The sequence below is a fragment of the Megalobrama amblycephala genome, linkage group LG19, assembly GCF_018812025.1.
Source record: "Megalobrama amblycephala isolate DHTTF-2021 linkage group LG19, ASM1881202v1, whole genome shotgun sequence".
NCBI classification, from domain to species: Eukaryota; Metazoa; Chordata; class Actinopteri; order Cypriniformes; family Xenocyprididae; genus Megalobrama; species Megalobrama amblycephala.
The window spans coordinates 13,658,544-13,674,083 of NC_063062.1; the positions used below are offsets into that span (position 1 = coordinate 13,658,544).

Sequence of the window (15,540 nt, forward strand, 5' to 3'; positions counted from 1 at the left end):
AAAGTTCACCGAAAAATGAAAATTCTGTCCTCATTTACTCACCCTCAAGTTGTTCCAAACCTGTATGAATTTCTTTCTTCTGTTGAACACAAAAGAAGATATTCTGAAGAGTGTTGGTTCCATCAACCAAACAGTTGATGGGCCCCATTGACTTCCATAGTATGGAAAAAAATACTATGGAAGTCAATGGGGTCCATCAAATGTTTAGTTACCAACATTCTTCAAAATATCTTCTTTTGTGTTGAGCAGAGGAAAGAACTTCATACAGTTTTGGAACAACTTTAGGGTGAGTAAATTTCATTCTTGGGTGAACTATCCCTTTAATAACTGCTAAGGTCCTTATTAGTAGGGCTGTAGAAATGGCTAGAAAATGAACAGTTATGTCTTATTCAAGATAAACAACAGACAAATTGGGCAATTTTGGACCAAATTAAAGCGATAATTCACCCAAAGACTCTGTAAGCATTTACTCACCCGTATAACTTTATTTCTGCAGAACACAGAAGAAGTGCTAGAAGAACGTATCTGTGTTTTTCAGTCCATACAATGAAAGCTAATGAGGTCCAGTGATGTTTTGGACGCCACTGACTTTCATTGCATGGACAGTTCTTCAAAATATCTTCTTTTGTGCTCCGCAGAAGTCATACCTGTTTGGAACGACACAAGGGTGAGTATCTGATGACAGAATTTTCATTTTTGGGTGAACTATCCCTTTAATAACTGCTATTACAATTAAGGTCCTTTTTAGTAGGGCTGTAGAAACGGCTAGAAAATGAACAGTTATGTCTTATTCAGGATAAACAACAGACAAATTGGGCAATTTTGGACCAAATTAAAGCGATAAATCACCCAAAGATTCTGTAATCATTTACTCACCCTCTGTACCTGTTTAACTTTCTTTATTTCTGCAGAACACAAAAGAAGATTTAAAAAAAAACGTATCTGTGTTTTTCGGTCCATACAATGAAAGCCAATGAGGTCCAGTGATGTTTTGGTCCCCATTGACTTTCATTGTATATCAAAAAATTGTCATATCGGTTTGGAACGACATGCCAGTGAGAATATGATTATAGAATTTTAATTTTTAGGTGAACTATCCCTTTAAGGTTCATAATTAAACAGCAGTGTGTATCATAAATGTGATATGTGTGGTTACTTTCAAAACAAATACCAACAGTCTGATTTTTACCTTTCCTTCATGTTCAAAGTGATATTAAGGCACAATAAACTATAACTAGGTCATGTGATTTGTTGCCAATAATGAATAAACAGCACATTTCGCCCATCAGAAGAACAATCTTCTGGGTGGGTACCGTAACAAATAATTCACAGCAAAAATCAGGAAGGTGTATTCTTAGTCCTTCCAGCAACTTATGTAAAATTCTGTTCAACAGATACAATCAGGTAAAAGGCTGAATGAGATAATTTCCAAAGACAACAAACATGAAAAAACACCAACAATAAATAAATAAAACACTCACATAAAAGGTAATAAACGAGAGAAAAACAGCAGAAGTATAGAAGATGAATGAAAAGTTTAGAAGGAGGTTTTTTCCGCTAATTGGCTCTGTGGTGATGGAGCAGGAAGTTGACATCTAAGTTGAGGCACAATTGTTGTTCTGCTCTCTCCAATGTTTTTAGTAAGCTACACGCAGTCTTTACATCGCTCTCAACCGTTACATTGCTGCTGGTAACGGCGGTTGAGTTCTCGCAGCTCTTTCTCGCGGACGCGCCGTGCCTTGCTGGACTTTGTGGAGCGGCTGGAGCGAGTGGACTGGGCTGATTTAGTGCTGTGGCAGCGTGATGACGCCCTCTTCAGGAGATTCTGGGAAATGGACCGCTGCAGGTTCTTCATAGAGGAGGAAGCTGCCATGCTGACAATCCAAGGGTGTTTAAGTGCCTGGCCCGCAGTGAGACGCTCATTAGGATCTACCGTGAGGACGCGGTCGATGAAGTCCTTAGCAAGGTTGGAAACACTTGGCCATGGCTGTTAGGAAACAGAGACAAATAGAAAATGGCTTAAATAAAATTATTCAGACATCCTCGAAAGATTCAGAGACTTTTTATGTTAATTTTATGTAGTGTGGAGCGAAAGAGAACTCATTTCTGTATATACGTGCGCTGTCTGAGAGACGCGTACACATAAAGCCGCTGCTCAGAGCTTGTGAGTACTGAATTGAGTTCTTCTTTTTTTGCCTTATTGGGCTTGAACAGTTAAAGGTGCCCAAGAACGTTCTTTCACAAGATGTAATATAAGTCTAAGGTGTCTCCTGAATGTGTCTGTGAAGTTTCAGCTCAAAATACCCCATAGATTTTTTTAAATAAATTTTTTTAACTGCCTATTTTGGGGCATCATTAACAATGCACTGATTTACACTCGGCGCCGCCCCCTTAAATCGCGTGCTCCCTGCCACACCAGCTGTCGACTATATTACAGTGCATTTACAAAGTTCACACAGCTAATATAACCCTCAAATGGATCTTTACAAGATGTTCGTCATGCATGCTTCGAATTATGTGAGTAAAGTATTTATTTGGATGTTAAAGTTTTATTCTGAGTGAATTTGAGGCTGTCCTCCGTGGCTAACGGCTAATGCTACACTGTTGGAGAGATTTGTAAAGAATGAAGTTGTGTTTATGCATTATACAGACTGCAAGTGTTTAAAAAATGAAAATAGCGACGGCTCTTGTCTCCGTGAATACAGTAAGAAACGATGGTAACTTTAACCTCATTTAACAGTACATTAGCAACATGCTAACGAAACTTTTAGAAAGACAATTTACAAATATCAGTAAAAATATCACGCTATCATGGATTATGTCAGTTATTATTGCTCCATCTGCCATTTTTCGCTGTTGTTCTTGCTTGCTTACCTAGTCTGATGATTCGGCTGTGCACAGATCCAGACGTTAATACTGGCTGCCCTTGTCTAATGCCTTTTATAATGTTGGGAACATCATGGGCTGGCATTATGCAAATATTGGGGCGTACACCCCGACTGTTACGTAACAGTCGGTGTTATGTTGAGATTCGCCTGTTCTTCGGTGGTCGTTTAAACAAATGAGATTTATATAAGAAGGAGGAAACAATGGTGTTTGAGACTCACTGTATGTCTTTTCCATGTACTGAACTCTTGTTATTTAACTATGCCAAGGTAAATTCAATTTTTGAATCAAGGGCACCTTTAAATACACACACTTATGTGACAAAAAGTCTTTGCAAGCATCCTCGTAAACAGTCGCTTATGTCTTAAGAATGTAAACAGAGTTGAGAAAGAAAGCGCATGTGTATCAGTATATTAGATCCATGCATTCGGTCTTAAAGTGACAGTAGCCTAATATTCCTGCTGCCGTCTGTGCCATTAATGTTAATCAAAAAAATCTAATTTCTCTTGATTGAATCAAATTTGTAAGAATAAATGTATATTTAATTTACACAGTGAACACTATGCAGTGTTTTTTTATTACTTTATACTATTTACATAGTGTTTCTTATTTAGTGCTGGAGGTTTTCAGTAGTTCTATTTCCTTTGCATTTTTGTTCTATTTTTTTTTCCAATTGATTGTAATTAGTTTCTTTGTTCCTATTTTATTACTGACTGTTTACTTCTCTTTAGTGAGCTTGAGTTGGTTTTTTTTTTTATTACTTATCTTAGGCTAGTATTAGTTTTTTGTGGTATTGAAATTGGTGGTGAGATTTATTAAATTTCAATTGTATCAAACATTTTGGTATCATAAAAACTTTATTTAAAGCAAAAATAACTATATAGAGAAACAACTATATCATACTCATTTCGTGACATAAGGATTTTGGTCATTTTGCCCACCCTTAGATAAAAGAAAAGAAAAGAATAAAAGTTATCGTCAGTAAGATTTTTAAATGTTCTTGAAAAAAGTATCTTATGCTCACCAAGGCTGCATTTTACCAAAAATACAGTAAAAACAGTAATAAACACTGTAATAATAACAGTAATAAAGTGTGAAATATTACAAATAACCGTTCAATATATTTTATTTATTGTAATTTATTCCTGTGATGGCAAAGCTGAATTTTCACTTCAGCATCATTATTCCAGTGATCCTTCAAAAGTCATTCTAATACGCTGAATTGGTGCTCAAGAAACATTTTTTTAACATCAATGTTGAAAACAGTTGTGCTGATTAATATTTTTGTGGAAACTGTGATGCATTTTCTGGATTCTTACTCTAAACAATGTTGATTTAAACTACAATTCCTAACATTAAAATAACATTCTGAATGTTTTTACTGTCACTTTTGATCAATTTAATGTGTCTTTGCTGAATAAAAGTATTACTTTCTTTCAGAAATTAAAAATCTTATTGTACCAAAACATTTGCATGGTAATATAATATAATATAATATAATATAATATAATATAATATAATATAATATAATATAATATAATATAATATAATATAATATAATATAATATAATATAATTTTTGGATACCTATTTCTTTAAGTGGTCAGATTGGATCTTTGCTGACCTTATCATGTTTAACTAGTTTTGTCTGAAAATACATGTGCGGACTACAATGAGAAAGAAACAAACGAGAACCAGTCAACTATAACATTAGCCGATATCGGAGAGCATAATTAGAGCATAATCAGAGCATAACTGAATCAATACAGGAAGGTTTCAGCAATGCAAAATATACAAACTAGTTACTTTAAGTTAATTTTTCACTCTTCCGGGAACATCTTTAGACTAGTCGTGCATGTCCTGATATGTTATGACAACTGGCCAAACACTAGCAGCTCTATAAGCAAGAGAGAAAACAAAACATCGCTCAGTTTTCGTTGGTTAGCATGACTTCTCCAGGGCTTTTCCCTGTAAAGCCCACATTCGTCTTGTCTGTGACTCACAGCAGCAGAGAGGCCCTGACGCACACACTCTGCCAGGAACTCTGCGGCCTTACATCACACGCTCATGCAGGGGGTTACTGCGGGATAAGACATGATGACAGGACTGCGCTGGGTATTGTCCAGCTAACACAAACACACGCACACTCCCCAAAATACAAGCACATGTGAACACACAAAAACTTGCATACAAATACTTATACGATAAATAGAGGCACGCAAATAAACATGCTCAGAAATCCAAGGTCAATAGACAAAGACAAAATGGTTGGCAAAAGTTTAAAGTGTTTGAAAAGCACTTTGTGAAGAATAGAAACCGAGCACACTAGAGCCAAAAGACAGACAGAAAGAGGCAGGACTATCATAGCCTGTTGTGTTCTGGTGGCTTTGTGGGGAATATTTCTATTTAGGAATGCAGATCTGAATGGACTGTATAAAAGCCTCAATGACCTCAAGTAGCTATATAGCAGTAGACAGATATTTTCAGTGGGGCACTGTCATTCTTAAGGCTTGTTCACACCAAGAACGATAACTATAAAGATAACTATATTAGTGTTTACACCAGCGGCTGATATCGTTTTGTTTACTCTTAATGCATACTTGTCTGTCACTTTAAATGCTCAAGCTCATTACAACAGGATGGATTCTGATTGGCTGTCAATGATTTTATCATTCATCAGCTGGATAAAACTGTCCAACAATGTTGTTTCTATGTGCAGTTATCGTTATTGCTGTGGTGTGAACTCTGCTAAAGATAACTATATCTTTATCGTTATCTTTATGGTTATTGTCCTTGGTGTGAACGGGCCTTTATTCTAAAAGTTCGAGCAGTTCAAGATGAGTCATCAGTATTTTTTGGACCGTTTTACCAGAAAGAAAGACTGCAAATTTTAATGTGTATATCTGCTATTATAAGTTATCAGAGGATATTAGCATATACGTAAATGGCCTCGAAGCTAAAAGGCATGGATTACACAGCAAAAAGCCTTTGCTCACCAGACTACAGACACTTAACATATGCTAGAGCAGTGGTTCCCAAACTTTTTAGAGTGGATTACCCCCTGAGGCATTAACCAACCTTCTGCGTACCCCCTCTCTTCCACTTAGACTGCAACTTTTTTATTAAAGGATATTATTTGCCCCCTAAATTGACTTTCCAGTGCATTTTTTATCTTTATAAATACCTTTACAACATTAATATATAAAACATATAATAAAACATTAATATAATATAATTAATATAATAAAACATTAATTAATGTTTTAAATAAAAAAGCTCAATAGAGAAATATGCAACGATGAAATATAAAAATGTCAAGTGACTCTTTTAAATACTAAGTAAATGGCGTCTTAATGCGTGAATCATCGAGTCAGTCATTCATTCATTCAGTAAGGAAGCAAGTGGCTGTATTTATGAATGAATCATTGAATCAATGACTTTCACGAACGATTCTTTCAAAGCTGCAGATTCGTTCAAGAAACACCGTTCTGCTGTGGCTTTCATCTGAACTATTATTTCTTTGCAAAATAGAGCAAATACTCACAATACTGTGATGAACATCACTTAATATTACCCTTTTGTTTGCTGAACTGTTGTATAAAATCAATGCCGCATCATGTGGATATTTGGATTTGCATTCTTGCTCGTATAATATTATCAACATTAAAAACAAGAACTCACAAAAGGTCATGTATTGTATCAAGAGTTTGAATCTTAAACTGATTTCTATGCTCTTTCTGTGCCAGGCTATTTGTTCATCATGCTAGTAAGTGCTAAATCTACACACATTGTCGAGAATGGCAGTAATGTAGCGTGATTTGCTAAGGCTGCAGGCTCTGTGAGCAACCTATGTACCCATATGCACGCTGCTATTGTGGAAATGGATGCAGTTTTGACTGCAAAAGATGTGGCATTTTGATTGGATGTCATGTATTTACGGCATTGTGCTTGTTAGAAATACATGCGCAGTTTTAATGTTATTTTAAGGTAGAGTAAAACTCAGCATTTTGTTCGCATGTGAACTTATTCCTAAATGACAACAATTTGGCTATATCTATTAAACCTTTGAAAGTAAAATATTTGTGAGTGAATCATTCATTCAAGAGATTCACTCAGATATGCTGATTCATCCAGTAATGACACAAGTCAAAACTTTATGAGTGAGTCATTGAATCATTCATTAAAACCTTTTTTTTTTAATAACCTATTCAAATTAAACATTAACATTTTGTCAGAACCTCTAGTAAATTACGTTTAGTTGTCTATTCAGAATTGTGTGAGAATCATGATCTATTTTAAACCAAAAAACGTGATTCTCAATTAATCCAGAATCGTGCAGCTTTAACATATGCCATGCAATGCCAATGTCGTGACTTCAGTTCCCAGGCAATGGATGAACTATTAAAAAAGTATACCTTGAATAAAATGCAAGATGCTTCAAATAAAAGCATCTTCCAAATGTACAAATGTATATGTAATAATTTAAAGTTATTCCTCACATTCAGAATTTTAATATAGTTTGCAGTACAATTCAAATAGTCAAAGTAAGAGTTTGTTTGCTTTATATGCCACTCGTGTCACCAAATGGTTTCCCAAGCCCTACCGGTCACTTTGTAGACACTGGATCGGTACTTCCGCCTACGTCACACGTGACCTTTCCAACATGATTACGTAATGCGTGGCGGCACATCGCAGAGCAGTGCAAGATGAGCATTTGTGGTTAAAAAGTATATCAATTTTAATTTTTTTTTAGAAAATGACCAACTAGACAAGACTGGCTAGGATCATGTAGAGCCCTTTAAATCTGCACTAAAACTGCAATTTGGACCTTCAACCTGTTGTACCCTGGTGAAGTCCACTATATGGAGAAAAATCCTGGAAGGTTTTCCTCAAAAACCTTAATTTTTATTCGACTGAAGAAAGAAAAAGACAAACATCTTGGATGACATGGGGGTGAGTAAATTATCAGGAAATAATGAACTAATCCTTTAAGTATTTAAATTCTGATTTATGTTTCATGGATTCAGAATTGATGGAAACATTAATATACCACAGAAAAACTGCGGGGGGTTTTGTGAGGTTATGAAAAACGAATAATTAAATTATAATGTCGGCACTGAATATAAGTGCAAAAATATGTGTTTCCTTAACACTCAACGGACAAACAGGTAGTGCCGCCCCAAACTCAAACCATTTGTTGAGTCAATGTTGCTATGTAGGCAGCTCAAACAAACAGTGCAATGCTGAAAGCGCCACAGACCACAGCGCTTACACTTTTCGGGAAAATCAACCTACGAATGGCTTACTTATACTTGTCTCTGCACAAATATAAGCAAGCTGGCATAAGAGAATGTATTTTAACATAACAAAACAATTACACACATCAGCTTTAAATTTGGGGTAGGCAAAAAGAGTTTAACATCAAATAATAACACTTCAGAGCACTTTAAGGAAATTTAAAGGCGAATACCACCACCCATTAACATGCACATATAAAGCATTGTATACTTCATAAGAGCTTGCTTGTTTGCAGAAGTAGACAGCCAAAAACAAATGAATCATTAAGTATAGAACAATGCAAATGAGCCCAAAAACATGGCACACAAATACTTCTGGGTTTAATAAAACCAAGTAACATTAGCATATGCTTTATAGCACTTCTATACCTAATCAAAAACATCTGCATTTCCAATCTCCCAGCAACTCTTGTTTTGCACATACATGATCCACACTAACTGCTCATATAAATCTCATATATATAGCACACACACATACAGCTCAGAAATATACATAACAACTAGTGCAAAAAGAGGCATTATTAAGGTGCATTTACATTTAAGAAGTTTTTAACACTATTGATTATCCCTTTGGGGTTTGACACGTCGAGCTTGGCTAATACTTTCTCTAAAACTTTAAAGTCCCATGAAATCAAACTATGAAAACTCCACTAATCTTTAATCAAGATGACTTCCCCTCCCAATCATCCAATCAATTCCTAGTGGACAAAGTCCCGCCCTACATTTATTCTTGTTCGAGAAGCTGTTTCACTCAGATATATGTCACAATAGGCAAGGAAAGACTGTCACAACTTCCATTTCATGCCGACTTGAATTTGGTAAAAAGCTTTTTTAAAGCTTTATCTATGAGACGTGAAGGCTTTTAATGGTATAATGTGTGTGACAAGCACATCAAAGTTGAAATAATACAGTGCTTCCCACACATAGACTTTACTTGGGCGGGCCACCCAGGAATAATAACGGCCGCCCAAGTATATTTGGAGACACATTTTTGCTTTTATTATTTTTATCCTCTTATACTTTTATATCCGCCCAAAATAATGAAACCATTCGCGATCGATTAACTAGTCGTTTCGTACCTGCTCATTATGTTTGTGTCAGAACTGTTTACTCTCGCTAGCATTTTGCAAAGTCACAAGGCGGTGCTGTTGCGCGCTCTACAAGCTCGCGCAAAACTGCTTCAAAGTGATTCTCAATCAATGAAAAGCGCAGATTTATGCCAAGCGATTGCTAATGAACTCAAGTTGATGAATTATTACAATGTCTACTTCATGGCCTTTATATAAAATGTTTTATACAGTTGTAAGAATTCACTGAGAGACACTATATGACAGCAAGGAGAACATAGGAAAAGGATAACCATTTAAATGTTGTAATATTGCATAATTTACAATGCATAATATTAGTATGTAATTAAATGTATGCTATGTAATTTAAAATTAATTTCAATAAATAAAAATACTGTTAAAAATCACACTTTATTTGTTTGTCACATGTAGTAGACCATTTTTGTGCTGTGGGTAATAGGAGAATTTTTACCCGGCTACCACCACAAGTATATTTCAAACCTGTGGGAAGCGCTGATATATTACCATTTAATGAGGTTGATCTCTAATCTGCAAGTCAACGATTATCTATTTGATGCTTAGCAGTGTTGACTTGAGATCACAAAAATTATTAAAGATCCTGCACGAATATTATTTGTACACATGTAGTACAACCCAAGTTGGGTTGAAAATGGACAAACCCAACCGATGGGCTTAACGTGCTGGGCAATTCTATTTAACCCAACTATTGTTTAAAAGGTACTATATGGCTGGCTTAAAATGAACCCTAAATAGGTTGACATAATTACTAGAGGCAACAATAATAATCAAAAGGTGAACATTTATTAATAAGGTGTATTTGACTTTCTTCTTTCTGATGAACACAATCGGAGTTATATTAATAAACATCCCGATGAGTCCAAGCTTTATAATGGAAGTTAATGGGACCAACGATTATGAAGTTCAAGAAAGTGCATCTATCCATCAAAAACGTACTCCACACGGCTCCAGGGGTGGGATGGGGGTGATGGGGGTAGTCAATAAAGGCCTTCTGAAGCAAAGCGATGCGTTTGTGTAAGAAAAATATCCATATTTAACAAGCTATAAAGAAAAATAACTAACATCCGACAGACTGCCATCTGTATTCAACTTACGAAAACTTTTTTAAGTTGAATACGAAAGGCGTAGGACGTAGCGTAAGCATTTTGAACTGCAAGCGGCGTTACACTTTCTTGAGCTTTATACTCGTTGGCTCGTAAAGCTTGGATGCGTCAGGATAATTTATTAATATAACTCTGATTGTGTTCATCAGAAAGAAGAAAGTAATGTAGGATGGCTTGAGGGTGAGTAAATCTTGGGGTAATTTTCATTTTAAAGTGAACTAATCCTTTAATAAATGTTAATTTCCAACATACTTTGGGTTCATTTTAAGTAAGCAACACGGTCATTTTTAAACAATGGTTGAGTTAAATAAAACTACCTAGAAGGTTGGGCAAACATTTAACCCAACTGCTAGGTTAAAACAACACAATTGCTGGGTTTGTCCATTTTCAACCCAACCCAGCATTATTTTTTAGAGTGTATATAGGTTATGTACAATATATACATGTCATTCTGACATCATGATGAATAATATTTTAAAGTGGTTTGCATAGTCCTTACCTCCCCGGAGAAACTGTATTTCCCTTTGAGGATCTGTCGGTACAGGCGCATGCGATTGTCATCCTCAAAAGGCATGGTGCCACTGAGCAGTATGTAGGAGATGACTCCCAGTGCCCACATGTCTACTGCATTAGTGTACGGCTTACGAACGAGTATCTCAGGAGCGATGTACTCAGGCGTACCACAGGTAGTCTTCATCAGGCATTCGTCGCCTTTCTTCCGCGTGCTGGCCAAGCCAAAGTCTGTGATCATAATCTTGGAATCAGCACCAGGATGGTAGTAGAGCAAGTTTTCAGGCTTTAGGTCCCTGTGCGTGATGCCCAACGTGTGGAGGTACTTCACGCCATCGAGAACCATCTGCAGCACTCGCGTGGCATCCCTTTCTGTGAAAGAGCCACGGGCGATGATGCGGTCAAACAGTTCTCCGCCGGTGGCCAACTCCATCACCATGTAGACCCGCTCAGCTGTCTCGAACACCTCCATCAGTTGGATGATGTTGGTGTGCCGCACCCGTCGTAGGACGCAAAGTTCAGATTCACATACTTCTCTGCCCTCGCGGTAGCGAGTCTCGATCATCTTGATGGCGTACGGCTGCCGTGTGCTCCTGTGTTCCACTCGTACTACCCGACTGAAACTACCCCGCCCTATCAAAGCTTTGATATCATACTTAGCAGTCACTCGTGGGTCAAATTTGGCCCTGTATTTGGCTACTTTTTTCCGGTGTGGGTCAGCGGGCTCTGGCTGGCCGTTAGCCGGTGGAGGGGACTGGCTCACCTTTGCAGCAGCCTGGCTTTGACCCTGAGGGGATTGCGAGCCTGTTTTCTCCCCGCCACCTTCACTTTTGATGAAGTTTTTATAGACATCGGTCTGATGCGGCTCTACTTTTTTGACTAGGTCAAGTTGGACGTCAGCGGGTGGCTCTGGGAGGACTTTGCTCGTCCTGCACCCCATCACATCAAAATCCTTCCTTCCTGGTGCCAGCAGCACATCCTCATCTCCCAGGCAACATCCAATCTGTGCACGGTGTAGTGCCACACCGGCAAACGCCACACAGGGACACGTCCAGTCCCACGCTCAGTTGCCTCTTCAATCAACACCCCAGAATAGTGTGAATTCCAGTTGATGTAAAATTATTTAGTGTTAATCTGAAATAAAATAAAAACAAAACTAATTTATTAAGATTAGTATATATGATTATGTATATATGTACAGATATTGGAGAATAAAAAATTGTAACAATATAACATTTTTATAACTTACAATTACAAATTACTGCTAATAAATAGGAATAGTGAATTGACACTTAACAATAAGGTCTCATTTGTTATCATTAGTTAATGTATTCAACTAACAATACATTTGTTACAGCATTTATTAATCTTGGTTAATGTTAGTTAATAAAAAAATACTGTTGTTCATTGTTTATTCATGTTAGTGTTGCATGTCAGTGCATTAACTAATGTTAACAAATGCAACTTTTGATTTTAATACAGTAAATGTTGAAATTATCATTAACTAAGATTAATAAATGCTGTAGAAGTAGATTTTTTTTTCTTAGTTCATGTTTAGGGATGCACCAACATGAACATTTTGGCCGATACCAATAACCAATAATTCTTTGAAAGCCGATAACTGATATATTGGCCGATAAATCTAAATCCAAATTTTTATATAATTTTTCAGAGCCTGATTACAAAAACAAAAGTCTCACCAAGCCACGTCCCAAGCACACAATTATAATGTTCTCATTATAATATTATGTAGCCTATATGACAGACTTGCACTGTACATTGTACTTAAAGGGATAGTTCACCCAAAAATGAAAATTTGATGTTTATCTGCTTACCCCCAGCATATCCAAGATGTATGTTACTTTTATTCTTCAGTAGAACACAAATGATGATTTTTAACTCCAACTGTTAACTCTAACTGTTGCCATCTGTCAGCCGAATAATGGGAGTGAATGGGAACTTGGATCAATAAGAGTCGAAAAACCTTGCATAGACAAATCCAAATTAAACCCTGCGGCTCGTGACGACACATTGATGTCCTAGGACACGAAACGATCGGTTTGTGCGAGAAACCGAACAGTATTTATATCATTTTTTTACCTCTAAAACACCACTATGTCCAACTGCGTTCAGCACTCGCTTAGTGAGGTCTGATTGTACTCTGACAACGGCAGTGATGTCTTGCGCTTATACTTCAATGAGTGCCAGACATCACTGTCGTTGTCAGAGCGCGATCAGACCTCACTAAGCGAGTACTGAACGCAGTTAGACATAGTGGTATTTTAGAGATAAAAAATGATATACTGTTCGGTTTCTCGCACAAACCGATCATTTCGTGTCTTAGGACATCAATGTGTCGTCACGAGCCGCAGGGTTTAATTTGGATTTGTCTATGCAAGGTTTTTTGACTCTTATTGATCCAAGTTCCCATTCACTCCCATTATTTGACTGACAGACGGCAACGGTTGGAGTTAAAATTCATCATTTGTGTTCTACTGAAGAAACAAAGTCACCTACATCTTGGATGCGCTGGGGGTAAGCAGATAAACATCAAATTTTCATTTTTGGGTGAACTATCCCTTTAACTGTATTTTCCTTTCTGAAGTGATTTAAATCATATTTCAAGCAATTCAAAAACATAATGGCACACAGTTAAGTCTCTCAGCTGAAGGAAATAATCCATTATTTATCAGCTTTAATATATCGGCCCGAAAACGATAACATTAAAAATTAACATAATATCGGCCGATACCAATATGGTGGCCGATATATTGTGCAACCCTATTCATGTTAACTAAAGTAGTTAACTAATGAAAGCTTATTTTAAAGTGTTACGAAAATTATTTTACTACATCATTGATTATTAAATAGCTTGAATAGAAAGTGTATTTCACATATGTAGCTATGCAATCCTGTGAATGAGTATAGATAGATAGATAGATAGATAGATAGATAGATAGATAGATAGATAGATAGAAAAAATAACATTACATCAATTATTACTGAAATTTAGTATGTAAATTAGTGTTAGTTATAACTGTTGTTATAAGCGGTTTACTCAACGGCGCTGTGTAAACCGTGTCTGGTAATAAAAATGAATAACTATGACACCACTATTCAATCATATTAGTTGTGTTATAGCATATCAATTAGGCACTTTATATTGTTAAACTATAGTTAAACTATAAACCGATCTTACAACTTCAACTTTACCACAAAAATCCCTCTGGCCCCCCACAAAGACTCAAACTCAGACACTTGTTCACTTATTCATCGCTCAAAACTTGAAACACTATTCTTCAACTTTTCGTTACCCGCTGCAGGCCTGAACGGAGTCAGTCATGTTGCAAAGTCGTTAATAAAACGTTAATAGTATTAAAAGTGAACGATATACCGGATATACCCCCCAAAATCACAAAAAAAAACTCCCCGTCCAGCACAAATCAATTGTTTTTTCGAGGCCTGGATCTAAAGTCGAACTTAATCGCTAAAATTTCCATAATGTTGTAGTTTTAACGACAACGGTATCAACTTAAAACCAAAACTGTCAACTTTAAAAGTCCAAATAGATGCGAAAATTACCTTAAGATGGATTTTCTTACAGGCGATGGTGGGAGTAAGAAGGCGAGATTCCCAGCGCCAGTCTCTTCACACCAGTTTCAGATCTTCTCTCCATTTTACCGTATTTCTAAAACTTTAATCCAGCTAGAATGATAGCATCCTCTTAGTATTTGCTAACATGAACATGTTGAGTCCAAAAATATTGGTTGTTAACGTGTTTGTATCACTTTAGAGGCGAAGCAACATGAGAAGAAAAGTATGGAAGTGAGACCGCCTGCTTGGAAACGGTGTTTTCGGAGTGGGACCACCTTTTTTCCTGTGTAGACCTTTCTTTCTTTCTCCCCCCTCTCCGTTTTTTTCCTTCCCTTTTCTTTTGGGAAAGGAAAGACCTCCTTGCTTCGACCCCTGCAACAAATAATGTGAAGCCAGAATCATAAATGTGGCCGAGAAACAAACTACGGATCATGTCAATCTGAGTGTTTTAGGATAAACGTCAATGTGCATCTGCGTCCTGTATAAATAGCCTAAACTGAATTGTAAAATTGTAAGATGATAGTATATGTCCTTATTCTTTGAACATTCAGAATAACCATTTCTCTAACGTATAGTACCTTAAAATGAAGGCATAACTGATCTTTAGATTCAGGTTCAGAATCGTAAAATAACGGTAATGATAAGTATTTGAGTACATTTCTGGGATAAAATGTATAATTTACAAAAGTAGCTATGTAAAGTTTGTGAAAAATGTTTCATCATTGTAAGATTTTTGTAAATGTGTAGTTTTTTTCTTGAAATGTTTCACTTTTTAAATACAGAATTAGAGTCTCAACTATTTTATTTTCCAATATTGTTGATTCGTTTTATATTTCTTTATGTATCTGAGTTTGCTCAATCACTTCTTTCTTTTAATCTACACATTGATAAAACCAGTATGTTTTGGAAAGTTTAATTATTCATACAAAGAAACTATCTATTGTAGATTTCAATTAAGTATCATTTTGCGCCATTTATTAATTAAGGTGTAATTTTCAAACCAATTATTGGCGAATTTTAGAGTTACAAAAAGCCATAATTATTT

The 15,540-nt window shown here is 36.3% G+C and overlaps 1 protein-coding gene across 2 annotated transcripts; it reads right to left on the minus strand.

Annotated features, from left to right (window-relative positions):
• Positions 1-212: 212 nt before the first annotated feature.
• pskh1 (protein serine kinase H1) lies at positions 213-15,196 on the minus strand. Of its 2 annotated transcripts, XM_048169053.1 has the most exons (4): positions 15,074-15,196; positions 14,484-14,867; positions 10,891-12,035; positions 213-1,987 (listed from the first exon to the last, which is right to left on the minus strand). In XM_048169053.1, exons 3-4 carry the CDS (start codon positions 11,839-11,841, stop codon positions 1,670-1,672), a joined length of 1,269 nt encoding a protein of 422 aa, XP_048025010.1. In that variant the 5' UTR covers positions 11,842-12,035; positions 14,484-14,867; positions 15,074-15,196; the 3' UTR covers positions 213-1,669. The 2 variants fall into 2 exon arrangements, with proteins under 2 accessions (XP_048025010.1, XP_048025008.1); XM_048169051.1 differs by lacking the exon at positions 15,074-15,196 and having other exon boundaries at positions 14,484-14,985.
• Positions 15,197-15,540: the final 344 nt, after the last annotated feature.